Raw genomic sequence first — 26,386 nt, 5'->3', positions numbered from 1 at the left:
GTTGTATACAAAATATAGCGTTTTGTTATATCGTAAACAATACACTATACCGGTGATGTGAATAACCAAACTAATTCTTACCGCACAACATCGGTACCGGTGCCTGTCTTATCGAAACCGCTAACAATATTTGTTTTTAGGCAAATTGGATTTAAATAATCCCAACTTACTGTTATTGGCCAATAATATTCCCAACTCATTTAATCACCAATAATAATTCGAACTATTCACTTTTGTTTATAAAATACTCCCAGTTAAAAAAACACTAACTAGGTTAAAAATTTGCTGATGTGGCTTGCCACATCACCTGCCACATCAGGTGCCACGTAATCGAAAAACGCCACGTAGACTGCCACATCAGCTGCCACGTCATCAAAAAGCCACATAGACTGCCACATCAGCTGCCACGTCATCAAAAAATGCCACATCAACTGCCACATCATATGACACATCAGCTAAAAGGGCCACATCAGATGCCACATCAGCAAATTTTTAACCTAGTTAGTGTTTTTTTAACTGGGAGTATTTTACAAACAAAAGTGAATAGTTTGAATTATTATTGGTGATTAAATGAGTTGGGATTATTATTGGCCAATAACAGTGAGTTGGGATTATTTAAATCAAATTTACCCTGTTTTTATGATTTTTTATGGATACAAAACACGTGTGGTTTTGGTTCATGATTGACGTAAAACACATGTCAACATCTGTCTAGGCATAATAACTTTATTTTTCCAGTATTTTTTTAGTTGTTATATCAAGTACCGATACCAATACTGTACTCACACCGTATTATTTCTCTAGTTAAATAAATTGATACCGACTGAATTTCCGCAATAATAACTAATACTTTGAAATAAAAAGAGGATCCTACAAGATATTATTACAAAATTCATAAGAATTTGTTAAGCCGACGTGGTGTATTTCCAGTCCCGACTTTCTCCTATCTAATTCTCCCGGCGAGGCGATTATCTCCGCCACCACCACAACCGGATGTCTAGGTTTCTCACCACCTCCGTCCACATCTCCGCCGCTATCCTCACCAAATCCCGCTCTCCTCTTTACCTACCTCCCTCTTCTTTCTCCCCTCCGCATTTCACTTCCACTTACCACCGTCATCTTCCTAAACCTCACCGCTCCATTTCAATCCGAGCCGTTGATTCCTCATCGGATACCAAAAGTGAGGATGTTTCGTCGGAGGATAGGACCGAGTTGAAGTCGGAATTGGATAGTAATGGCAGTTTGAGAGGCGATGGTGATTATCCTAGCGGTGAATTTGAATTTGAAACGCCAGGCGCGTGGAAAAGCTTCGTGGTGAAGCTGCGGATGCTAATTGCTTATCCCTGGCAACGTGTTCGTAAAGGCAGTGTTCTCAATTTGAAATTGCGTGGACAGGTTTGGTGGTTTTTTCTTATCGTTTGTGCATAAATAATACTTGTTGTTACATTGATGATTCCGTGAATTTGAGAGTTTTTCTTTGTATATTTTAAACTAGGTTAGGAAACAGAAAACTAGTTGAATAAATGAAATGTTAATAGTGATGAAGATTTAAGGAATTATAAAATGATTTTTAGATGACATATGATATGATTGACTTTTTTTTAAGTTAAGAAATAGAATACCATGACACAAATAGTTACTTATTTCTCAGGTATAGATTCATATGCTTGTAGTTATGCCCATTTTGGTGTTTGATGTACTAGGAGGCATTGATTCAAACCTTTTTTTTTTGGAATTTTTGTATAACTAGAATTAAGCACCCCCGCGTTGCGGCAGGGGCGCAAAACTATGTCAAATAACATCAATGTCACACCATCGCTAGCGACCACCAACATTGAAATTGCGGCGTGTTAATGCGAAAAAATAAGATCGAAACATATAACATATAAAAAATAACTACGTCAATCTAGGACCTGCGCGTTGCGACGAACTGCCAAATGGGAAAAATAGACGTAAAAACCTTAAACCACACACGAACGTCTCGTTGTGTTAACTTGCAAAATTTTGAACGAAACGTAAAAACGTTGAACCACACACACATGTTGCGTCGTGTTAACTCACATAATTTAGTACGAAACGTAAAATGAAAATTTGCGAAAGATCAAAAGTGTAGGGGAACAAAGTTGAAAGTAAACAGTTGTGATTTTAAATTATAAAAAATGAAAAGTTTTTAGTTATAAGTAAAAAAAATCAATTTTGTGAGGTTGAAATTGCAAGAAATGAAAAGTTTTGGACTAAAAATAAAACTTTTTTTTTTGAAAACTACCAAAGCATGTGGTATAACACACTATGCATACAAAAGTTACTAATTAATGGTATATAAATAGCAAAGGATGAAACAGGTTTCTGGATGCTACCATTAAACTTTTAATTTTAATGTATAACTTTTATGCAGTTATAATAACAAATACATGTGCAATATAGTTGTTGGTTTTAAGAACTTGTTAATATTGGTGTCACCAATGTTAAGTATAAATTTAAATAATTATATGTATTGAAATTGAGTCTTGGATGATTGCCAATTTCAGATATCGGATCAGGTGAAGACCCGATTCTCTTCGGGGTTATCCCTGCCTCAAATCTGTGAAAACTTGATAAAGGCAGCATACGATCCTCGTATATCTGGTGTTTATCTTCATATCGAAACCCTGAACTGTGGGTGGGCTAAGATTGAAGAAATTAGAAGACACATATTGGATTTTAGAAAGTCAGGTAGTTTTGTCATTATCTTTTATAAAACTTTTTTAAGTAATTTACATGGTGTATAGTAAGTTTAATACATCTTTGCTGTTATAAATTAATTCAGGAAAGTTCATTATTGGTTACGCACCTCTCTGGGGTGAAAAGGAGTATTACCTTGGTTGTGCCTGTGAAGAACTGTACGCCCCTCCAAGTGCGTATTTTTCATTATACGGTTTAACTGCTCAAGCACAATTTCTTGGAGGTTAGTCAACATATTACGTTTCAGCTCAAGTTGTTGTTCTAAGTCTAACCAGAGTTATGTGCATAAAGGTGTACTTGAGAAAGTAGGCGTGGAACCACAAGTGCAGAGAATCGGTAAATATAAAAGTGCTGGTGATCAGTTAACTCGCAAGAATATATCTGAAGAAAACCGTGAGGTGCTTAATACATTGCTTGATAATATCTATGGAAATTGGGTTGATAAGATTTCTCAAGCCAAAGGTAAAGTTCCTTTGTAATTTCTTTATTTATTTTGATATATCAAAGTAAAATAGTAAATAATCTGATTTTTTTTTCATTTACAGGAAAGAAAAAGGAAGAAATCGAGAGTTTTATCAATGAAGGAGTTTACCAAATAGATAAGTTGAAAGAAGATGGATGGATTACAGATATTAAATATGATGATGAGGTATTCTCATGAAAAAAAAAAAAAAAAAACGATCAACTTTCTATTTCAGGAATAAGACATATTTTTTTCTAACTTTTTACATTTAATAGAATACGGAGTTCATAATGTTTAAAAAGCTTGATTATTGATGATTGTAGTTTGCACTTTCATCTATTTCAAAGGTAGTTTTAGTGCATAATAGACCTCATTCTCGTTTCCTTTTATGGTAAATATACCATTTCAGATATGTTGCGGTAATGTGTAACCTTTTCAGGTTACATCTATGTTGAAAAAAAAATTGGGCATTGCAGAAGAGAAAAAACTCCCGATTGTTGATTACAAGTAATGAGCTCTCTTTTATAGTTGTTACTTTACAGTTTACACCAATATTATGACACCATATACCTAATATGGAAGACGCGAGAGGGGACTTGAGAGCGCTATTGTATCATCTCTGTTGAATGCTTGCACAAAATAACTTAGGAAAAATTACAAGTTTTGTCCTTTATCTTTATACTATTTTTCAGGCGGTGTCCTTTTTAACAAATGTTGACAGGCGGTGTCCTTTACTAGGTATTTTGTTGCAAGTTTAGTCCTTTGCACCCAACCCAGTTAAAAAACCCTGTTAATTGTTGGGTGTAAAGGACTAAACTTGCAACAAAATACTTAGGTAAAGGACTAAACTTGCAACAAAATACCTAGTAAAGGACACCGCTTGTCAACAATTAACAGGGTTTTTTAACTGGGTTGGGTGTAAAGGACTAAACTTGCAGCAAAATACCTAGTAAAGGACACCGCCTGTCAACATTCGTTAAAAAGGACACCGCCTGAAAAGTGGTATAAAGATAAAGGGCAAAACTTGTAATTTTTCCAATAACTTATGGACTCCTTTATTTCCAGGAAATACTCAAAAGTTAAGAAATGGACTGTGGGGTTATCTGGTGGCAAGGATAAAATTGCGGTAATTAGAGCTTCCGGTAGCATCAGTCGTGTACGGGGACCATTTAGTTCACCTAGTTCAGGCATTATTGCTGAGCAATTCATTGAGAAGATTCGCAGCGTACGAGGTACGTAAAAAATATATATAGTTAGTCTGATCTTGGATACGTATATCATGAAGGAACAAAATAAAGTACTAGAGGTGGCAAATTGGCAATTTGGGTGGGTTGCGCATCAGGGCAATATGATTTTGGGCTAAAAACAGGTATTTTGTTTGTACGGGTAAGGTTGGGTTGGGTTGGCTCAAAACACTTTTTGCTCAAAAAATGTATTTTTATAAGAATTTTATGCTCGTATTTGGATTTTGTTGCTGCTTTTTTTATGTTTATGGACCTCTGTTATATATCTTCAGAGTCAAAAAGGTACAAGGCTGTTATCATCCGGATTGACAGCCCTGGAGGTGATGCTCTTGCTTCTGACTTGTAAGTGTATGAGCGTTTTCGGACAAGAAAGAATATCTAAGAGAATATGTTGCTAGACTCTATGTTGTCAAAAGCGCAAAAAGCGCGCGCCTAGGCGCTCGGGCGCAGCGAGGCGCACCTATAGCGCCTGGTGGTAGCCTAGGCGCAAAAACGAGTTTTTTTTTGGAAAAACGGTGCTGAGGCGCAAAAAGGCGTGCGCCTAGGCGCAAAAACGGTGCTGAGGCGCAGCGCATAAGCAGAAAACAAAAGGTAACGCGCAAAAAAGCCTAACATATTTTTTAAAAGCATAACATATTTTTTATATTTTTTCAAACCATATGTGGAATCTTATTTATTTTCAAAGCATAACATATTTTTTATATTTTTTTCTCTACGTGCGCTTTTCTTAAAAAAAGCCCGCGCTTTTTTTGCGCCTTGCGCCTGGGCTCCGGGCGAGGCCGATACGCCTCGCCTGCGCCTTGCGTCTTTGACAACATAGGCTAGACTATTTGATTTCTAATATGGTTAGGTTAATACTATTTTTTTGTGTAGGATGTGGAGGGAAATCAGACTACTGGCTGAATCTAAGCCTGTAGTTGCATCAATGGTTGATGTGGCAGCTAGTGGAGGATACTATATGGCCATGGCAGCACAAACTATACTCTCGGAGAACCTTACTTTGACTGGTTCAATTGGCGTTGTTACAGGTCAATTACACTTTTTAAAGTTACATCATCCTGTGAACTTTCTCTTTGACATGTTCAATTTGAAACGCTTGAACAAAATGAACGATCCATGATGGTTTTGAGCATGTTTGACTTTTCAAGGCTGTATGTTTAATCACTGTATCGGTTTTAGGTAAGTTCAATTTGGGGAAACTTTACGAAAGGATCGGTTTCAACAAGGAAGTTATTTCAAGGGGACGATTTGCTGAGTTGACTGCTGCTGACCAGCGGCCATTCAGGTGAGTGGATCCTTTATTTGTTAGATGTTCAAAATTAGAATCCCTCATCCTGTAAACGGTCAATTTGGGTTTTATTTCATCTTATCTTTTTAAGAATTATATATATATAACAATTGTGGTATGATTATTCACTATAGCGAATTTCAAATCGAGCTACAGTGGTTTTGTCTTTTGGTTTTTGGTTTTTTTTCTTATTCTTTTGTTTTTTGTCTTTTTGTACCTCAACTTTCAGCATTGGCAGTTATACCCCCTCACCTTTCTAAAATCTTTATAAAATATCATTTTGACCTTCTCGGGTTTTACTTGCTTATTTTTATATACGTGAGTTAAATATAATACGTTTTCGTGCTTATTTTTATGTACATTTTCGGATGGTCTACCATAGTTGTTAATAGCGGCTATAGCGACCGCTATAGCGCGCTACGTAGCCATGCGACCAAGTGTCGCTATATGGGTCTTAGCGATGTATAGCGACAGGTTGTTTTTTTTTTTTTTGGTTTCAGGCTGTATTTCACACCTCTTGCCTGGACCATTTAAAAAATGTAAACGAAGGTTAAATGGTGCAAAAACTGCCCCGGGGTTTTTGGAGCTGCATTCGTGTCCGCAGGATGCGGGCACGCACGAGTTCAATTAAATTCCAGTTCAAAAACTTATTTTTTGCTACTAACTATTAGTTTTTGTTAAATATACATGTAAAATAGCATATATACAAGGGTATTTTGATGTAATATACATATAAAAATTTTCAAAATTCTTTTTCTAGTGTAATCGCTATTTATAAAATAGCCGTCGCTATTTGCTACGTAGGCTATAGGTGCCTTGTTGCTATCGCTATTCGCTATCGACAACTATGTGGTCTACGTTTTGACATAAATTTTGCTCGGAAATCGGATCAAATATTTGACGGTATAAATGCAAGTTACTTTAAGATTCGCCGCCGCCGCAACGCGCGGCGGGTCAAAATACTTGGTAAATATTAAATACAAATAAATAAATAAGTAAACTGGCTGAAAGCATCCTATTGGGTGTCATTAAAGCACTCGGCTTTCTTAATTGAAATATTTAAGAAGTTAGATTTTACAGTAACTGATCAAGATCTAATTACTGTTGGTAATTGATTATTTTTCATGATTCTAACCACTTTGCACATCTGTTGTGTACAGACCCGATGAAGAGAAACTATTTGCGGAATCTGCTCAAAATGCTTACAAACAGTTTCGTAACAAGGCAGCATTTTCAAGATCAATGAGTGTATGTGGTCACTCAAGTTATTTTTCAAGCAGTTTTAATGAAATTAGCAGCCCGACAATGCTGATAATTGCAGGTAGATAAAATGGAGGAGTTTGCTCAAGGAAGAGTATGGAGTGGTAATGATGCCGCTTCACGGGGTTTAGTTGATGCAATTGGCGGCTTTTCACGGGCTGTCGCTATAGCCAAACACAAGGCCAACATACCTCAGGACAAACAGGTCGGTTCCTTGTGCTCAAACATAACCAAAGTTGACTCATTCAGTCATTCATAACTAAATTTGTTCAAATCTTGTTGATGATATTGCTGGTTGTGTATAGGTTACTTTGGTTGAGTTGTCAAGATCATCACCCTCTTTACCAGAAATCCTTAGTGGAATAGGGAGCTCGGTAATCGGGATAGACATGGCATTAAAGCAGCTAATGGATGGCTTAGCATCAAGCGACGGGGTGCAAGCCCGTATGGATGGAATCATGTTTCAAAGATCAGAAGGATCTTCATTTGCAAATCCTATTTTCAATCTGCTTAAAGACTACTTGAGTTCTCTTTGATCCCATGAGCTTATACTTTTCGACAAGCACCATGAAGCAAGTCAAGGCGGAAGATGGAGACCCGCGTTTTATATGTTTAAGGCCTTTTGCCAAATCCCAATTCAGAAACCAAAATATTGAAACCAAAGGACAGTAGACCATATTGGATGTAACTATAGAATTGTATATGTTCACAACAGTACAAATCAAAGTTCTTGTTTTATAGTGATGGAGATATTTAAGCCTCATTTTTATTTTTTTACCTGATAACAAAACAAAAACCTAATATGATTTTGCCTTCCTTGAAGGTCTTGCACACAGTCAAATGTGTAGACTGCATTTGACCTGATCAAATTGGTTAGCTGAGTATCTATTAAAATATATTAGTTTAAACTGTATTTAAGTGATAGATGGTTTATTTATTAAAATATATTAGTTTAAACTGTATTTAAGTGATAGATGGTCAAACATAGAGGTGACACTCGTGATCGAGTAGAGAAGGGTTTCATAACCGGTTTTAAGTGATAGATGGTCAAACATAGAGGTGACACTGGTGATCTAGTAGAGGAGGGTTCCATAACCAGTCAACAAGAATACGCGTAAAAACATGTAATTTTTTTAGTTCACATTAGGGTAGGCTGACTTTAGAGGTGTTCAAAATTTGTTTGGGATTTGAAAAATTCGAAACTTAGACTCGATTCGAATTCGATTAATAAGGCTCGAATTCAAGTTGATTCGTATTCGAGTCCAGTAATCAAATTCAAATCGAATACTATTTATGATTTTCAATTCAATTTGATTCAAAATTAATTAACTATCAATATGGCAAAACACCAAAAGTCGAAATGGGTAAAAAGACTAAAATACCCTTGGGTGACAAGATTTAACAAGAAAATCTAACTGGGTTAAGCCTAAAGGACAAAACGTGCAACAAAATTCCTTGTAAAGGACAAAACTTGTCAAAATTCGTTAAAAAAGACACCGCCTGATAAGTGGTATTAAGATAAAGGACAAAACTTATAATTTTTCGAAAGATATTAATATAGTTTTATTTGTACGTTTCTAACTTTTTATAATATGCAAATAGTAATGATTTGAAACTTTAATAAAGAAAGACCTTAATATGCAAATAGTAACGATTTGAAACTTTAATAAAGAAAGACCTTCACTGAGAAGTTTTGTAACTTATAAAACATCTATATAAGATAAGCTAATCCACTTTAATAAGTAACATGAAACACATGAGCGTAACTTTATATATAGAATAAGTTAGTAGGGTAAGGATAGTGTAAAAAGGGACTAAAGTGTGAGAAGTGTATTATAATACTATATATAATACTATATAACACCATATAAACACCGTATAACAGTATGTAACACCATATAATACCATATAACACTATGTAACACTATATATCATTATATAACGAATATAACACTATACATCTATCATAGACATGCTATCAGACAACCTATAGTGTTATATTTGTTATATAATGATATATAGTGTTACATAGTGTTATATGATATTATATGGTGTTACATATTGTTATACGGTGTTTATATGGTGTTATATAGTATTATATATAGTGTTATAATACACACTTCTCACACTTCTTACACTTTAAGCACTTTTTAAAGGATCCTCTAAGTTAGTACTTAGTAATACTAGCTAATAGCTACCTATTATAATATTCTTAACTTCATTTATAGACAATGTTAAAGCACTAATGTTTCAAAATTCTCTAGCAAGTACCTAGTAGACACATGACCTCCTCATGTATATTATATATATCCTTATGATCCCATGCATAATCACTAAACCCTGAAATCCAAAAAATGTCGAACCATGACCAAACGCAAAGCAGCATCGACCTGACCTCTAATGAGTCAATTATCAACTGGATTATAGGCTCCGCTACCGACCCCAATCCACCTCCCCCACCATCATCAACCGCACAAGTCCGCAGTGTTCCAAGCATTTTGCGTGAGAAACACGAGTACGACAAGTACTTTGTTCCTCAGGCTGTCTCCATCGGTCCCTACCATTTCGGGGAACCCAAACTCCAGTTGTTGGAGAAACGCAAGCCAGATTTCGCTATGAAGCTCTTTTCTAACGACATGGAGGCCTTAGCAAGTTTGTACATAAAGCTTGGTGATGCATCAATGCTGAAAGAGTTAAGAAGCTTCTATGAAGAAAACACAACATCAACGTATTCGGATAAGGTATTCACTCGGATGATGTTGCTAGATTCTTGTTTTATCTTGTATTTCATAAGTTCGGTTTTTAATGAAAACTCTTTTAATTTTCGGGAGATAAAATCCGACCAGATCTTCTTGGTCAGTGAAGATTTATTCATGTTCGAAAACCAAATTCCTTATAAACTCCTAAGTTTGGTGACGAGTTTGGCGAAACTACAAGTAAAAAAAGAGATCCTTTGGCACATCCGTCGTGCGAGTATGTTGGGATCTTTGAAGCCGAAAAGAAACTCTGAGTTATTCGAAAATGAACCGGATCATCTTCTCCATCTTCTACATCGCAATCATACACCTGATAAAAATGTAAGGGTTCCCATGAATGAATCGGATAAAAAATACAAGTACCAAGGGAGTAACTTCCCGAATGTTAACCAGCTTTTGGATGTAGGGATTCGTTTCAGGCCATGTGACCCTATTTCCTTAGAGAATGTTGCCTTCTCTAGAGGCTGGTACTGTGAGTTTTCAGCGGCTGTACGACTCCCTCCAGTAGCCGTGGATTATTCCACCAAGCTTGTTTTGTTAAACTTGATAGCGTATGAAATGCGCACAGTTGATAGTAATGCGCCGTTTATGGGCTACGTGTGTCTTCTTCAGTTAATGATTATTAACCATGAGGACGTTAAGGTTCTTAGAGATGCTGGGGTGCTTGAAAGCTACTTGGGGACTGATAACGATGTCGTGGATCTCTTCAATGAAGTAGCCAGTGATTTAGTTCCACACAATCCAGATTATAGTTCAGTTAAGGAAATGATACAACGACATCATGAAAATTGGAGTAACACACCTATTTCGTTAGTTATGCACGAATATCGCAAGAGCCCGTGGAAGTTTATTTCACTGCTTGGAGCTTTAATAGCTCTTTTTCTTACTGGTGTTCAAACTTATTTCACTGTCTGGAGTCTCAAATGACCGGCATGTTTTTGAAGGTGTGTGTTGTGTTTGATTTGAGTGTTGCAAGTATGTTTGGTTTTTTCTTAAATAAGATCATAAAGGTGTGTTGTGTTTGGTTTGAGTGTTGCAAGTAGTTTTATTCATATTTGGTTTCTCTTAATAAGATCATATTGTTGCTTGCTAGTCATGTGAAAAAAAAAGTATGCTATTTATGTATGTGTGTGTTCTATGATTGGTAAAATAATGGAAATATGTTATTATTGTACGATGGATTTTGAATTCCCTATGATTTCCTTTCTATTAATTAAGACTAGTGGGTATGGGGGCCGGCTAGGACCGGCGCCGGTCCCCCACACCACCCCCCTCAGGTCCGGCCCGGCAAGTTCGGCTTCCCACAGCCGGTGTAGCCGTGCCTCCTCCTCTCTCCTAACACACACACACACCTATACATACATACATATATATATATATATATATATATATATATATAAAGGGGTTCATCCCCCACCCCCTAGGTCCATCCCCTCCAAGCCAAGCCTACGTGGCGCTGACATGGCGGCCCATCCTCTTGAGGATGGGGCTCTCCATACCCTCTAGTCTAAGAAGTTTTTCTTTGTGAGAAGCTATAGGTATAAGTATATAAGGCACATATTTCTTTCACTTGCCACCTCATTACCACCATTTTCATCCCATTATGTCACATTGGCTGCTCCTACAGACAACTTTGATCCGACGGTACCAATGACAAATTTTCTAGTTCAAATGCTCTCCGGTCTCTTGGTCGGACGTCTCCGTCTGCAACGGAGGTCAAAACAAATTAACACTCCCGTGGGACGTTGGTCATTTTGAGGATCAATCAACAATGCTATCATCCAAACTCCGTGAACACCATCAAAATCTGTTTAATGGGTTCACTGGATCTTTCACATCCAATCAAACCCCACAATAAGTGGGAGATTTGCGGTTGTCTCCATTCCTCATCAGTCTACAACTCATCTAAACAGAAGTAGAGGTAGAGAAATAGGGGGATGATATAGAAGAAGAGGTGAAGTAGAGAAAGCAAGATAGGGAGGGGGAGAGAGAGAGTGTGTGTCTCGACCATGGAAATTATATAGAAGAGCAAGAATTGTCAGGTGACGAGATGATGAGTTCGCTTCGTTGATTCGTAGCATGGATATCGATAAACAAGATATTCTATCACATGGGAATGATCGGAATCCTAACTTTGACTTTGACCATCTTCTTCGCATGGACGATGGGCGCCATGTCGATGGCAACTTTGAAGTGACCGAAGAAGATATGGACGACCCTGAAATGTCGACTGCTTTGCAATCTCTAGGGTGGACTGAAGATCACGATTCTGAAAAAGAGTCACTTTTAAGTGAAATACAGTCTTTAAAACGAGAAGCACTCAATGAAAAACCAGCTGGTAACACCGCAAAGGCACTTGCCTTGCTAAAAAAGGCGAAACTACTTGAAGCGAGGTTGGCAGGACCCATAACGCTCGAGAAAATAATGATGTGTCAGTTTTAAAATCGAAACATGATTTCGACCATAAACTGGCATCAAAAAGAAATTTAGAAATTCAAAGAGAGCTTCTTGCTTTGAAGAAGAAAGCACTTGCTTTAAGGAGGGGAAGGGAAAGTGGATGAGGCGGATCAAGAATTTGCGAAAGGGAAAGCTCTCGAACAATGACTTGACGAACTGGAAAGAGGCTCGAAAGTCAACATGCGTGGTAAGTATTATTACTTGCAGCCACAAAGGATAACGAATTCTAAGCCTAATTGATTAACAGTTGCGTGAAACTGTTTTTCACTCGATGTATACTCTTATAATAGGATGTTAAGGAAATTATGTATTAAACAAGTGGATGATGCTTGCAAGTTGTTTCAAAATATATGCCGAAAGGGGTATGAACGAATCAGTAGACTTATGAAAGTATGGTGCATGGATTTTTATAGAAATGGTTGGAAAACCGATTCTGAAATTTGGGTCGAGAGGATTAAGAAACAAGTCAGATCCAATCTGTCCACTTGAGCACAATACAAATAAACAAACACTCCCATATCAGCCTGATGGATATGAAAGATTGATGTGGATTTTTTTAATCAAACCTAATGACTAATGTTGTAGTTTTTTCTTGAAAACAAGTAGCAGAAGATGAACGACACGGAAATATCAACCCTACCCTTAGACCAGAAGGAGCTGTGTCACCAATACATGTGCGCGTTATACACAAATGGGATCCAGCTTTTAGAGACGACAAAACATGCTACGTGTTGGTCAACCGACAGGTACCCTTATTTGCCTCATTGTTTACACTGCACTCATTATATAATTACACCCACCAAATTAGAAAAATAAGTGTTTATTAAAACACAAGTTAATTGTGCAGTTACTCATGCTTTAATGGTAAGGAAGAGTCATTTTGGTGGATGGCAAAAAGGTCAAAGCTTCATCAATGACTTTTGAGGTCCATTAAAATAGAACTGATGGTTAAATCATAAATCACTAAGATAAACCTTAACAAGTCTAAACTTAGTCTAAACTTTTTGACAAAACAAGATTATTCTTAAGACTTTAGACAAACAGACTATAGGTACAAAAAGTGACTTAGTCAGTCACTTGAGATGAGATGCACATTTATTTATATTTATATACTATTAATTTGGAATATGTTTGTGCAATACTTGGTTGTACTTCTTGCTTAGTTATTGTTTTATGTTTGGGTTTATATACTATTAATTTGGAATATGTTTGTGCAATACTTGGTTGTACTTCTTGCTTAGTTATTGTTTTATGTTTGGGTTATTTATATTGTTTGGTTTATTTGTTGTACCTTTTGTTTCACACTAGGTTAAACAATAACATTACACACATCCCACCATCTACATACGTGTCCTCCGTTTACATTCGAGTTCCCCCACATTTACAGCTTGCGTTCATATGAAGATAATGGGCGATTAAGAGCGAGATGACAAGGAGAAAGAAACGAGGAAAGGGTTTCGTCGCCTTTCGACCGGCCACCTTGTCGTTTTGCCCTCTGATCGGCCCACGCGCCGTAACGTACGTGTGGGTTTCAACGTTTTTTTTACTATTTTTTCCCGTTTGACAGGACCATCACAACTCGTCTATTTTTCCCTGTTTGACAGGTTCGTCGCAACGCGCGTGGTCTTAGGTCGACTTAGTTATTCTTTTCTATTTTTACATTTCAGTCTAATTTCTTCGCATTAACATGCCGCAACGGGCATGCGTGGTTCGATGATTTTACGTATGCTTTTCGTTTGGTGTTATTTTTTCCTTTTTATTTATTTTGTTTTTACGAGCTTTTTCGTGCTGCTTGTCGTTGGTAGTTGTGTAGTATTAGTGCTACTTGGCACGGTCTATGCCCCCGCCGCAACGCGGGGGCCTTAATACTAGTTGACAATAAAATAGTCAATATAGGTACAAGTTTTAAAGTTACCCAGATGAAAAAACCTCGTGTTTTTAATGATAAATTCAACTTTATGTATTCGTAATATGTTTGGTATAACTGATGTTTAGTTCTTACTCTTATTTCAATTTTTTAACACTTTCGTCTACGCTTTAGATGTCGAGATGTGACCGCAATATGGCCGGCTTGGTGCCTATGTATTGCCACCATGCCACATAAGATGACACGTCCGTCGCCTTTCGCACCACGGTACTTGGATTTGGGAGACTGTGACTGCGTTTGTGATTACTGTGGTTCGTTGTCCAAGAATAGTTGCTCACAAATTGACTGATGAAGCTAGTCGCTTTGAAATGGTCTTTATCACCATTGGTGTTGTGGTAAGTACGATATACATAAAAATTTAAACATTTCGTAAAAAAAATAATAAATAAAAGTTAAACAATACATTAAAATAAAACATAAAAGTTAAACATTACATAAAATTAATTTTTTAATTTTAATATTCTATTGCTTTCAGATTCGAAGCATTATAAGTATTGATACATCCCCACTTTTTAAGTGCACATTGTTGGAATTTCGTGTAAATTTTAGAAAATAATTTTTATCAATTTGTCAAACAAACTGAACGCAGCGGAAAACATGTACACGAGGTTCGGTTCTAAACCATTTCCACCAGTGATCTCATTACAATCAAAATAGGTTATAATAAAATAAAGAATCGTGACATCCAAGAAAGACACCTTGGTTCAACGAACGATCTCGCTAGATGATCGTTGACCACGAAATCATGTTTGTTCGTTTGAAACGATTTCATACGAAACCTTATTCTAAAGAAAAATAAAGTTTAAAAACTTTACTTACCTTTTCGCGTAAACGAAGAAACAAGAAGGTTTGTTAATAATAGCCAATAAACTGTTAGTTCCTCTTCTTTTTCCTTTTGCGACACCAGTATAAAGTTACGTATCTATTTGTTCCTTCAGTTCCTTTTATGACTTTTAAAACCTAAAAAAAAACCACTTATAAGATGGAACGAGACATGTATATATATATGAAAGAGATTTCATATTTTGATTTTTTTTAAAGATATATCTAATATATCTTAATTCAAACCAAGATTAGGAGTTGTAATCTAATCACAACCCCTTCATAATTATCTCATAATTATAACAATTATCTCTCTTTTTAATTATCTAGATAATTAACAATATATATATACAATTTATTATAATTAATAAATTAATTATAATATTAAATCGGCTCTCCGTAATTATTCCAAGTAATTACCCGTTTCTTTCATTACGCTTATTATTTCGTGATCCGGTTATTAACGATTAAAACACCGTTACATGTTCGTTGCCCAAAGTGTAACTCTTTGGGTCGTACCTTGACGGCAACATTGAATTATAATCGACAATTGAACATTATATCCAACAATCTCCCACTTGGTCGATTGGCCGATTAAGTTTCAATGTAGACAATAGTGGGTGCCTAGCTGCATCATATTGCCCCCGGCAAGGTATGAAAAATTCATGTCAACTAATTCTTTGCACTAATTAGTTCTTAAATTATGCAAATACTATAGCCCCGATTATCGGCTCACTTATCCCTCTGTATTGAACACTTGTTGAACATGAGACATGGATCCAATTCATTCTCATATATTATTCAACCATTTATAATTTCGTTCCTGATTTAAAGTGGTTTATCAAACTACTACTAGTTCGAGCGTGGCCACACGTTTAACACCAGTTCAAACCAACGAAAGGCGCCAGAGTGTTCCTCTTCTAAGTATAGAAGCACAAATCCCTTTAGCTACAAACAACTCCCACTAAACTTCAGATCATTCCTAAAACTATCCTTATTACTGCCAGTTACGTACAGCGTCAGATAGAATCAAAGAGCAACCATTCATTTAAGTTAGTTCTAGTATGTACCGCAGGTCTAAGGATACAATGATCGTACCTATTCAAAACGTCTTATGACTAAGATCCATGAAGATCATTTTGAAACGAGTTACGCCCAATATGATTCAACTAATCATATCAGTGAATATGGTTCTCAACACTTTGAGTATCCATTATATGGATCAATCATCTAATTCACAATAGTCTTTTACCAGATTGGTTCTCACGAATCTGATAGACTACGGACATTTCAGAATACAATATTCATAGATACTTAACGTACTAATATTTGAACACAGATATAATAGTTTAAAAGACATTCAACCATTAAATTCAAATAAACATAAAATACTGTTTACAGTTCAAAATGCACCAAATTACTAAATTACAAAATCAGACACATTGTCTAGCATATCTAAGACCTATACTATCTGCATGCTTCTCGTGTTTCACTTGAGGTATAGGCTTAGTAAACGGGTCCGCTAGATTCTGATCAGTATCGATTTTCTCTACTACGATGTCTCCTCTTTCCAAAACTTCCCGTATGTAATGGAATTTTCTGAGAATATGCTTCGTGCTGTGATGCGACCTTGGTTCCTTTGCCTGAGCAATTGCACATGTATTGTCGCAAAATATCTCGATAGGCTTCTGTATGCTTGGTATAACTCCGAGATCAGCAATGAACTTTTTCATCCAAACAGCCTCCTTAGCAGCTTCTGAAGCCGCTATATATTCTGATTCAGTGGTCGACTGAGCCACCACGCTTTGCTTAGAACTCTTCCAAGTTATAGCACCACCATTTAAAGTAAAAACATAGCCTGTCTGAGATCGTGAATCATCACGATCCGTTTGGAAGCTTGCATCAGTGTAACACTTTACTCTCATCTCTTCTTCCAAACCGCCAAATATCAGAAACATATCCTTAGTTCTTTTTAAGTACTTTAGGATATTTTTCACAGCAATCCAGTGACTTTTACCAGGATTCTGTTGATATCTGCTAGTCAAGCTCAGAGCAAACGATACGTCCGGTCTAGTACATAACATGGCATACATGATGGAACCGATAGCAGAGGCATATGGAACCTTTTTCATATCCTCTTTATCTTTGTCCAATTTGGGACACTGATGACTATTCAGTACGGTTCCACTTGCCATTGGCAAGAGACCCTTCTTGGAATCTTGCATCGAAAAGCGCCGAATGACCTTATCGATATACGTACTTTGACTAAGTCCAAGTAGCCGCTTAGATCTATCTCTATAAATCTTTATTCCTAGAATATAAGCAGCTTCTCCAAGATCCATCATTGAGAAACATTTACCAAGCCAGGACTTAACGTCCTGCAACATCGGGATATTGTTTCCAATGAGAAGTATGTCATCTACATACAGGATTAGAAAAGTAATAGAACTCCCACTTGCCTTCTTGTAAACACACGGCTCATCTTCATTTTTTATAAAATCAAATTGTTTGATTTTCTGATCAAAACGAAGATTCCAGCTTCGAGATGCTTGTTTCAATCCATAAATGGATTTATTCAACTTGCAAACTTTCTTAGGATTCTTAGGATCTACAAAACCTTCAGGTTGCTCCATATAGACATCTTTTGTAAGGTGTCCATTTAGGAACGCGGTTTTAACATCCATTTGCCATATCTCGTAGTCATAATACGCGGCTATGGCAAGTAGAATCCTAATAGACTTAAGCATGGCTACTGGCGAGAAGGTTTCCTCATAATCAACTCCTTGAGTCTGAGTAAAACCTTTAGCAACCAAACGAGCCTTATAGGTTTGCACATTTCCATCCATGTCTGTTTTCAACTTGAAAACCCATTTACTTCCTACAGTCCAACATTCGGGAGGAAGTTCAACCAAATCCCAGACTTGGTTGTCATACATGGATTGCATCTCGACGCCCATGGCTTCGAGCCATTTTTCAGATTCATTACCTGAAATCGCAGCTTTGTAGGTTGAGGGCTCTTCTTGATCAATTATCAAGACGTACTTATCAGGTGAATACCTATCAGGTCCATGACGATCCCTCGTACTTCTGCGGCTGCCTAGTGTTACATCGGATTCCTGAATCCTCTCAGGTTCAGGTTCAACAATATTTTGTTGAGAGGCAGATTCGACTATTGGTTGATCAATTTGTGGTTCTCGAATTTCCTCAAGATCCACAAGATTATCTCCAATTCCTCGCGCCATAAGCTCATCCTCTAGGAATGTTCCTCGACGCTTAGTGAAAACTCTATTTTCAGCAGGATTATAGAAATAATAACCAACCGGATATGCATATCCAATGAAAACAACTTTTTCACCGCGAGGATCAAGTTTGTCCGAAGACTCACTGGTAACATAAGCGTTACATCCCCATATGCGAAGGTAAGAGACTTTAGGTGGTTTACCATGCCGCATCTCATATGGTGTCTTTTCTACCTTTTTAGTAGGAGCAATATTTACAAGACGTGTAGCAGTTTCAAAAGCATAACTCCAAAAGGAGTGTGGTAAGTTTGTACGACACATCATTGATCGAACCATATCTAATAAGGTTCGATTTCTCCTCTCAGACACACCATTAAGTTGTGGTGTTCCAGGTGGAGTTAGTTGGGATATAATCCCACACTTCTTGAGATGTTCATTAAACTCTTGATTAATGTATTCACCGCCTCGATCGGATCGAAGTGCCTTAATCGTTTTCCCTAGTTGATTTTGTACTTCATTTTGGAATTCTTTGAACTTTTCAAAGGTTTCATGTTTAAACTTCATAAGATAAACATATCCATATCTACTATAATCATTAGTAAATGTAACGAAGTATCTTTCCCCGTTCCTTGACATAGTCCTGAATGGACCACATACATCAGTATGTATGAGTCCTAACAGGTCTTTGGCCCTTTCACTAGTTCCAGTAAAAGGGGCCTTAGTCATCTTGCCACTTAGACAACATTCGCATAAATCATAAGTCTCTTGACCCGTGGATTCTAGAATCCCTGCGATCTGGAGCTTCCTCATGTGATTGATGTTAATATGGCCAAGACGACAATGCCAACGATATGTTTGATTAAAGCTAGTTTTAACACGTTTAGAGGAAAGAGAGCATACTATATTATTTGATCTATTGTTAGAAGTATCTATTTCATAGACACCATTGTGAGGCTTAGCCTCAAAATAGAACACACCATTTAAAAATGCAGAAATGCTACCATTAACAATATCAAAAGCATAATTAAAACCTTGTTCTCTTAAAGCAGAAACAGAAATAATATTCTTAGTCAAACTAGGAACATAAAAAAAATTGTCTAAAGAAATAAACAATCCAGAAGGTAATTCAAGAATAAATTCTCCAACTGCCTTCACAGCAACATTCTGCCCGTTCCCAACGTGCAGCTCTAAGTCACCCTGCTTCAGCTTCCTAATCCTTTTTAGTCCCTGCAAATCATTACAAATGTGAAAACCACATCCAGTGTCAAACACCCAAGATTTGCTCGAAAAGGAAAATAGATCAATAACATGTATACCTGAGGATTCTCCTATTTGCAGCTTCTTAAGCTTCAACTCAGCCACGTACTTGGGACAGTTCCTCTTCCAATGCCCGAACTCAACACAGTGAAAACACTTGGCATCTTTATGAGGCTTTGCCTTCGGAGTGGCAACCTTTTTGCCTTTGCCCTTGTCTTGCTTACTCGCCTTGCCTTTTCCCTTGGATAACTTTTTCTTGGTAATTCTTCCTTCCCTGATCGCCAACACTGGATTGCCCTTAGTTGGGATGTTTGTCTCAGCAGTTTTTAGCATCTGATGCAACTCTGGGATCGTTCTTTCCCACCCATTCATGTTATAGTTCAAAACAAACTGATGATATGAATTGGGTAGCGAGTTAAGGATCACATCTGTGGCTAACTCATTACTAAGGGGTGTGTTCAGACGCTCCAGTTGATCAACGAAAGACTTCATTTTCAGTACATGAGAACTGACCGAAGTACCTTCCTGCATGCGACATGTAATGAGAGATCTCATCACCTCAAAACGCTCATGACGAGCTTGCTGCTGAAACATGTTTTTCAGCTGCTCACTCATCTCATATGCTCCCAAGTTTTCCAGATTCTTCTGAAGTTCTGGAATCATCATAGCATTTTGGGGAACCCTATCAAAGTTTAATATAAAGAAAACTTAAATTTCCTTTAAATATTCAAAAGGAAAAGTCAAAACAAAATTTTAAATTTCCGTACAAAATTTCAATTTAATATTTTAATTTGGTATATATTAAAAATCATTATTTTAATTTATGTTTTCCTTTTTTTTATTTAACGCACGTAGCTCCAAAAGCTAATTTTGTACGCGTGTTATGTAAAAAAAAGTCTTAACCCGGATTTGCATCGTACGATCATTAAGCTAAACAAAATAGGTCAAGGCCAAGTATTTTATCAAAGAGGACTTTGACAAGTGTTCATTTTTGGCCTTAATACAAACTGGCTTATAACTATTATACGCGACAGGTTCCTATGCCAAACCTACTCGATTTTAAGCATGCAATTCTATAACTATTTTATAAAATAAACCTACTTTGATTTGTAAGGTGGCTCTGATACCACTGTTGGAATTTCGTGTAACTTTTAGAAAATAATTTTTATCAATTTGTCAAACAAACTGAACGCAGCGGAAAACATGTACACGAGGTTCGGTTCTAAACCATTTCCACCAGTGATCTCATTACAATCAAAATAGGTTATAATAAAATAAAGAATCGTGACATCCAAGAAAGACACATTGGTTCAACGAACGATCTCGCTAGATGATCGTTGACCACGAAATCATGTTTGTTCGTTTGAAACGATTTCATACGAAACCTTATTCTAAAGAAAAAGAAAGTTTAAAAACTTTACTTACCTTTTCGCGTAAACGAAGAAACAAAAAGGTTTGTTAATAATAGCCAATAAACTGTTAGTTCCTCTTCTTTTTCCTTTTGCGACACCAGTATAAAGTTACGTATCTATTTGCTCCTTCAGTTCCTTTTATGACTTCTGAAAACCTAAAAAAAACCACTTATAAGATGGAACGAGACATGTATATATATGAAAGAGATTTCATATTTTGATTTTTTTTAAAGATATATCTAATATATCTTAATTCAAACCAAGATTAGGAGTTGTAATCTAGTCACAACCCTTCATAATTATCTCATAATTATAACAATTATCTCTCTTTTTAATTATCTAGATAATTAACAATATATATATACAATTTATTATAATTAATAAATTAATTATAATATTAAATCGGCTCTCCGTAATTATTCCAAATAATTACTCGTTTCTTTCATTACGCTTATTATTTCGTGATCCGGTGATTAACGATTAAAACACCGTTACATGTTCGTTGCCCAAAGTGTAACTCTTTGGGTCGTACCTTGACGGCAACATTGAATTATAATCGACAATTGAACATTATATCCAACACACATCCCCCCCAGAGGAGGCGTATAGGGCAATAAGGGGAGTATAGAGTGTGAAAGCATTAAATGTGTCAGAAAAAGGGTTTTGATACGCCTCTCATTGCCCTATGAGAGGCGTATAAGGTTGTGGTAGTTTGAGCATTAAATCTTATACGCCTCTCATTGAGCTATACGTGGCTTATCGGCACGACTTTTGATGAATTTAAGGTATAATTACTGACATGCAGGGAGTTCAGTCTGGAAAAGCATGAAAGTGACCCCATATGACCCTTATCGACCTATACGACCCTTATCGACCAAGAATGTTTATTTACCCAAACATACATGATTTATTTGATTCAAAATTTTTCAAACTCACAAAATTGTACATTTAGGATATTCAAATCCCAAATAGGAATGATCAGATATTCAAATCCAAGATGTGGAAAGTGGAAAGGCTGTTTGAAGATATGAGGCTTTTGAATGGCTAGAACATAGGGCAAAATCTCTATGTGCTTTTTGTTTTATTTTCTTTCTTTGGTTTGGATTTGGGTAGCCATTGGCTTTGTTTGGGGTTTTTTGCTAGTTCCTCGCTAGCTTCTTTGATATAATATATCATTATTACCGTTCAAAAAACATGTTTGTCACCGTTAGGTGGGAGTGATTTTTTAAGAAATGGAACAAAGTGGCAAGGGTGGGGTCACATGCAACTTGAATGGGTTAGGATGATAACTAAAAAATAAAGGACAATTCATATATCTAATATCTTAATGATTTATAAACATAAAAAACTTATTAGTTTTATATATATATTAAAAATCATTATAAATTTATAAACATTTTATTAATGATTTATAGGGTAAAGATCCTGTAAAAAGTGCTCAAAGTGTAAGAAGTGTGAGAAGGGTATTATAACACTATATATAATACTATATAACACCATATAAACACCTATAACAATATGTAACACCATATAATACCATATAACACTATGTAACACTATATATCATTATATAACAAATATAACACTATACGTCTAATATAGACATGCTATCAGACAACCTATAGTGTTATATTTATTATATAATGATATATAGTGTTACATAGTGTTATATGGTATTATATGGTGTTACATATTGTTATACGATGTTTATATGGTGTTATATAGTATTATATATAGTGTTATAATACACTTCTCACACTTTTTACACTTTGAGCACTTTTTACCGGATCCTCTACCTGATTTATAAACATAAAAATTATATTAAAAATAATTATAAATTTATAAACATTTTATTAAAATTTTGTATTTTATATCTTATAATCTATAATTTATATTTTAAAATCTTAACTTTTACTTTTTACATTTTAAAATTTAAAAAGTTCCCTCTAATGATAAATATATTAATATTTTATTAAAATAAAAAGATTGGTAATTAAAAATATATGTAAAAGGTGATTATGATGTGGCAATATTTTTTATGTTTTTAGATATTCTTATTCGGTGAATTTTAGGTATTTTTTCTAATGTAGCTATGATTAGACAAGTTTTTAGGTGTTTTTATGCTTAGAGCATCCTCAATAACCATCCATTTTTTTGATGTTTTTGGGTTGCCATGTTGGCATTGCCCAACCAATAACAAAGTTTCTCTCTCTTGCCTCTCTCACAACCCATAAAAACACATTTTCTCTCTCTCCTCTCTCCTCTCTCTTCCTTCCCCTCTCACAAACTCATTTTTTTTCATTTTTTCACCACAAACTAATCTAACACCTTCTCTCCTCCACCTCACCACTCTCTCTCCGACATGACTTCTAAAAATGAGAAAAAATCTCTTATTGTGGATGCTCTTAGGGTAGTCGGTATGGCTTCTGGGAGGGGGGTTGTCGAGCGGGGAATGATTCCGGGTGGTGGATCGGTGAGTGTGGAGTAGGAGAGAAGGGTAGTGGGTGGTGAGTGTGAGTATTCACCGAAGTGAAGAAGAGTGATGGAGGAGAGAGAGAGGAGAGAGGAATGGACAACCAATCAAAGTGAAGAAGAGTGGGTGTTTAAACCATTCCTATTGTCTAAGTAGAAAATGAAGAGTGAAGGAGGGAAGTTGACATGGCATACGATTTGGTAGAGAAAACTTAAACACCCTAACTCAACTCAACCGTAACATCCACCCTTAGTTATTGTGGATACTCTTTTACATTTAACGGATTTTACATGGTGAATTATCCTTCAGAGTTTCATTATGTCTATGACATCACCACCACTACACGTCGGAAAACACCATACATCTCCACCTCTACTTAACTCCACCACCACCACCAACCATACCAAACTCGTCAAAACATGTCACCTTCCTCGCCAATTGAAAACCCTCACCGGAGCCTCACATTCTGACCACACACAAACAACCCTTTCAAACTCTAAACTTCCCGAACAATTGTACAACAACAACTTGTATCAATGGAACACAATCATCAGCAGACACACTAACAATGATCTATACCATGACGCCATACTCGCATTTTACCACTTCTTGCAAACTGATCATACACCTGATAATTTCACCTTACCTTGTGTGATCAAAGCCTGTGTCGGGATTTCAAATTTCAAATCTGGATTGGTGGTTCAGGGAATGGCAGTGAAGATGGGTTTGATTTCGGATGTTTATGTCGGTAATTCATTGGTTGCAATGTATGGGAAATTCGGGATCGTTGAGGATGCAGTTAAGGTGTTTGATATAATGCCTCAAAGAAATTTGGTCACTTGGAATTCTTTGATTTCCGTGTTTTCGGATAATGGATGGTTTCGAGAAAGTATTGATTTGTTCATGGAGTTGTTGGTCAGTGGAGATGAGTTGATTGTACCGGATGTTGCTACGTTGGTAACCTTGCTGCCGGTTTGTGCTGCTGAAAAAGATGTTTGGTTTGGGAGAATGATACACTCTTTGAGTGTTAAGTTGGGGTTGTATCAGGATTTGAAGGTGCAGAATGCTTTGATGGATATGTATTTGAAATGCGGATACATGTTAGAAGCCGGAAAGGTTCTTGATAGAAACGAAAACAAGAATGTTGTTACTTGGAATTCGGTTATCTTGGGTTGTTCTAGAGAAGGTGATGCTCAACAAGCGTTTCAACTTTTGCATGATATGCAAATCGGAAGTGATAGTGTAAAGCCTGATCGGGTCACCATTTTAAACGTGTTAAAAGTTTGTTTACATCGTTCACAGCTACTGAGAGTGAAGGAGCTTCACGGGTATTCGATTCGACACGGGATTGAAGCTGATCAGTTAGTTGCAAATGCGTTCGTTGCAGCTTATGCAAAATGCGAATGCGGGTCATCGTTGCGTTTGGCTGAGAATGTTTTCAAGATGATGAACAATATGCCTTTAAGTTCTTGGAATTCACTGATCAGTGGCTTTGCACAAAACGGTAACCCTTTAAAGGCGATGGATTCATTTGTAAAAATGACGTCTTTGGGGTTTAAGCCTGACTGGTACAGCATTGGTAGCCTGCTTTTAGCTTGTACCGAGCTCAAGTCGCTGCAATACGGCAAAGAAGCTCACGGGTTTGTGATTAGAAACGGGTTAGAAACCGATTTACATATCGGCAATTCAATACTTTCATTTTACACTCAATGTGATAAACCCTTATCTGCAAAGATCATTTTTGATGGGTTAGAAAACAAGAATTTGGTATCATGGAATGCAATGATCACTGGTTACTCACAGAAAAAACAACCACTTGAGGCGTTAAATCTCTTCCGTACGATGGTTTATAGCGGGATCCAACCGTATGAGATTGCAGTTACGAGTGTATTAAATGCTTGTACACAGTTGTCGGCTTTAAGGCTAGGACAATCAGTCCATTGTTATACGATAAAGAAAAACCTCACGAGGGACGTATACGTAAACTCTTCAATCATAGACATGTACTCGAAAACCGGTTGCGTAAACGCGTCTCAAAAAGTTTTTAACCAATCAGATAAAAACCATATCGGACTCTGGACGGTTCTGATTACCGCCTATGGGATTCATGGGGATGGAAAGGAGGCAATGAAACTATTCTATGAAATGCAAGATTCGAACATGAGCATGAAACCGGACGACTTTACATTCATTGGCATCTTAATGGCATGTAATCATGGTGGATTAGTCAAAGAGGGTCTTCGGTTCTTCAATGAGATGCAAACCGTTCACGGAGTAAAGCCAAAACTGGAACACTATGCTTGTTTAATCGACATGCTTGGTCGTGCAAGACGGTTTGACGATGCTATGACGCTCATTAACGAGATGCCCGAGGAACCCGATGCTAGAATATGGAGTTCATTGTTAAGTTCATGTAGAGTTCATGGTAATATGGAGTTAGGAAAGAAAGTTGCAGATAAGCTATTACAACTCGAACCGTATAAAGCGGAAAACTATGTGTTGTCATCAAATCTGTTTGCAAGTTTCGGAAGATGGGACGATGTTAGAATAATGAGGCAACGAATGAAGAAACGCGGGCTTAAGAAGGAAGTCGGTTGTAGTTGGATTGAACTTGAAGGAAAAGCGTATAACTTCTTTGCGGGCGATAATATTCTTCCAGATATTCATGACATGTGGAGAAAACTGGAGAATGATATCACCCGTTACGGGTATAAACCCGATACTAAATGTGTGCTTCATGAACTTACAGAAGATGAGAAAGTTGATATCTTAAGGGGTCACAGCGAGAAACTTGCTGTTTCTTTCGGCTTGTTAAGAGCATGTAAAGGTATAACGTTAAGAATTTACAAGAATTTGCGTATTTGTGAAGATTGTCACAATGCTATCAAGTTGGTGTCGAAAGCTGTCGACAGGGAGATTATTGTACGCGACAACAAGCGGTTTCATCGTTTTAGACATGGGCGTTGCTCATGTGCAGATTACTGGTAAATAGCTAAGGTGATTACTTAAACCCATGTATATGCTTGTGTATATGAATCAAGAATTGTTGAGCATATGTCTATTTCAA

The 26,386-nt window shown here is 36.6% G+C and overlaps 3 protein-coding genes across 3 annotated transcripts; all 3 read left to right on the top strand.

Annotated features, from left to right (window-relative positions):
- Positions 1 to 887: 887 nt before the first annotated feature.
- LOC110941948 (serine protease SPPA, chloroplastic) lies at positions 888 to 7,749 on the top strand. Its single transcript, XM_022183647.2, has 13 exons — positions 888 to 1,395; positions 2,529 to 2,712; positions 2,807 to 2,944; positions 3,013 to 3,183; positions 3,267 to 3,370; positions 3,624 to 3,691; positions 4,250 to 4,416; positions 4,701 to 4,770; positions 5,302 to 5,456; positions 5,608 to 5,713; positions 6,877 to 6,964; positions 7,038 to 7,181; positions 7,282 to 7,749. The coding sequence occupies exons 1-13, from the start codon at positions 994 to 996 to the stop codon at positions 7,510 to 7,512; spliced, it is 2,028 nt and encodes a 675-aa protein (XP_022039339.1). The 5' UTR covers positions 888 to 993; the 3' UTR covers positions 7,513 to 7,749.
- A 1,581-nt stretch (positions 7,750 to 9,330) lies between these two features.
- LOC110943995 (UPF0481 protein At3g47200) lies at positions 9,331 to 10,659 on the top strand. The gene has a single exon (XM_022185723.1). It carries the CDS (start codon positions 9,331 to 9,333, stop codon positions 10,657 to 10,659), a length of 1,329 nt encoding a protein of 442 aa, XP_022041415.1.
- A 12,904-nt stretch (positions 10,660 to 23,563) lies between these two features.
- On the top strand, positions 23,564 to 26,372 carry LOC110941949 (pentatricopeptide repeat-containing protein At1g18485). The gene has a single exon (XM_022183648.2). The coding sequence runs from the start codon at positions 23,638 to 23,640 to the stop codon at positions 26,305 to 26,307; it is 2,670 nt and encodes an 889-aa protein (XP_022039340.1). The 5' UTR covers positions 23,564 to 23,637; the 3' UTR covers positions 26,308 to 26,372.
- The last annotated feature ends 14 nt before the right edge of the window (positions 26,373 to 26,386 follow it).

Source organism: Helianthus annuus, chromosome 5 (assembly GCF_002127325.2).
Source record: "Helianthus annuus cultivar XRQ/B chromosome 5, HanXRQr2.0-SUNRISE, whole genome shotgun sequence".
In the NCBI taxonomy this organism is placed as follows: domain Eukaryota; kingdom Viridiplantae; phylum Streptophyta; class Magnoliopsida; order Asterales; family Asteraceae; genus Helianthus; species Helianthus annuus.
The sequence above is the reverse complement of the archived record's forward strand: the minus strand, read 5'-3'. Positions and strand labels throughout refer to the sequence as shown.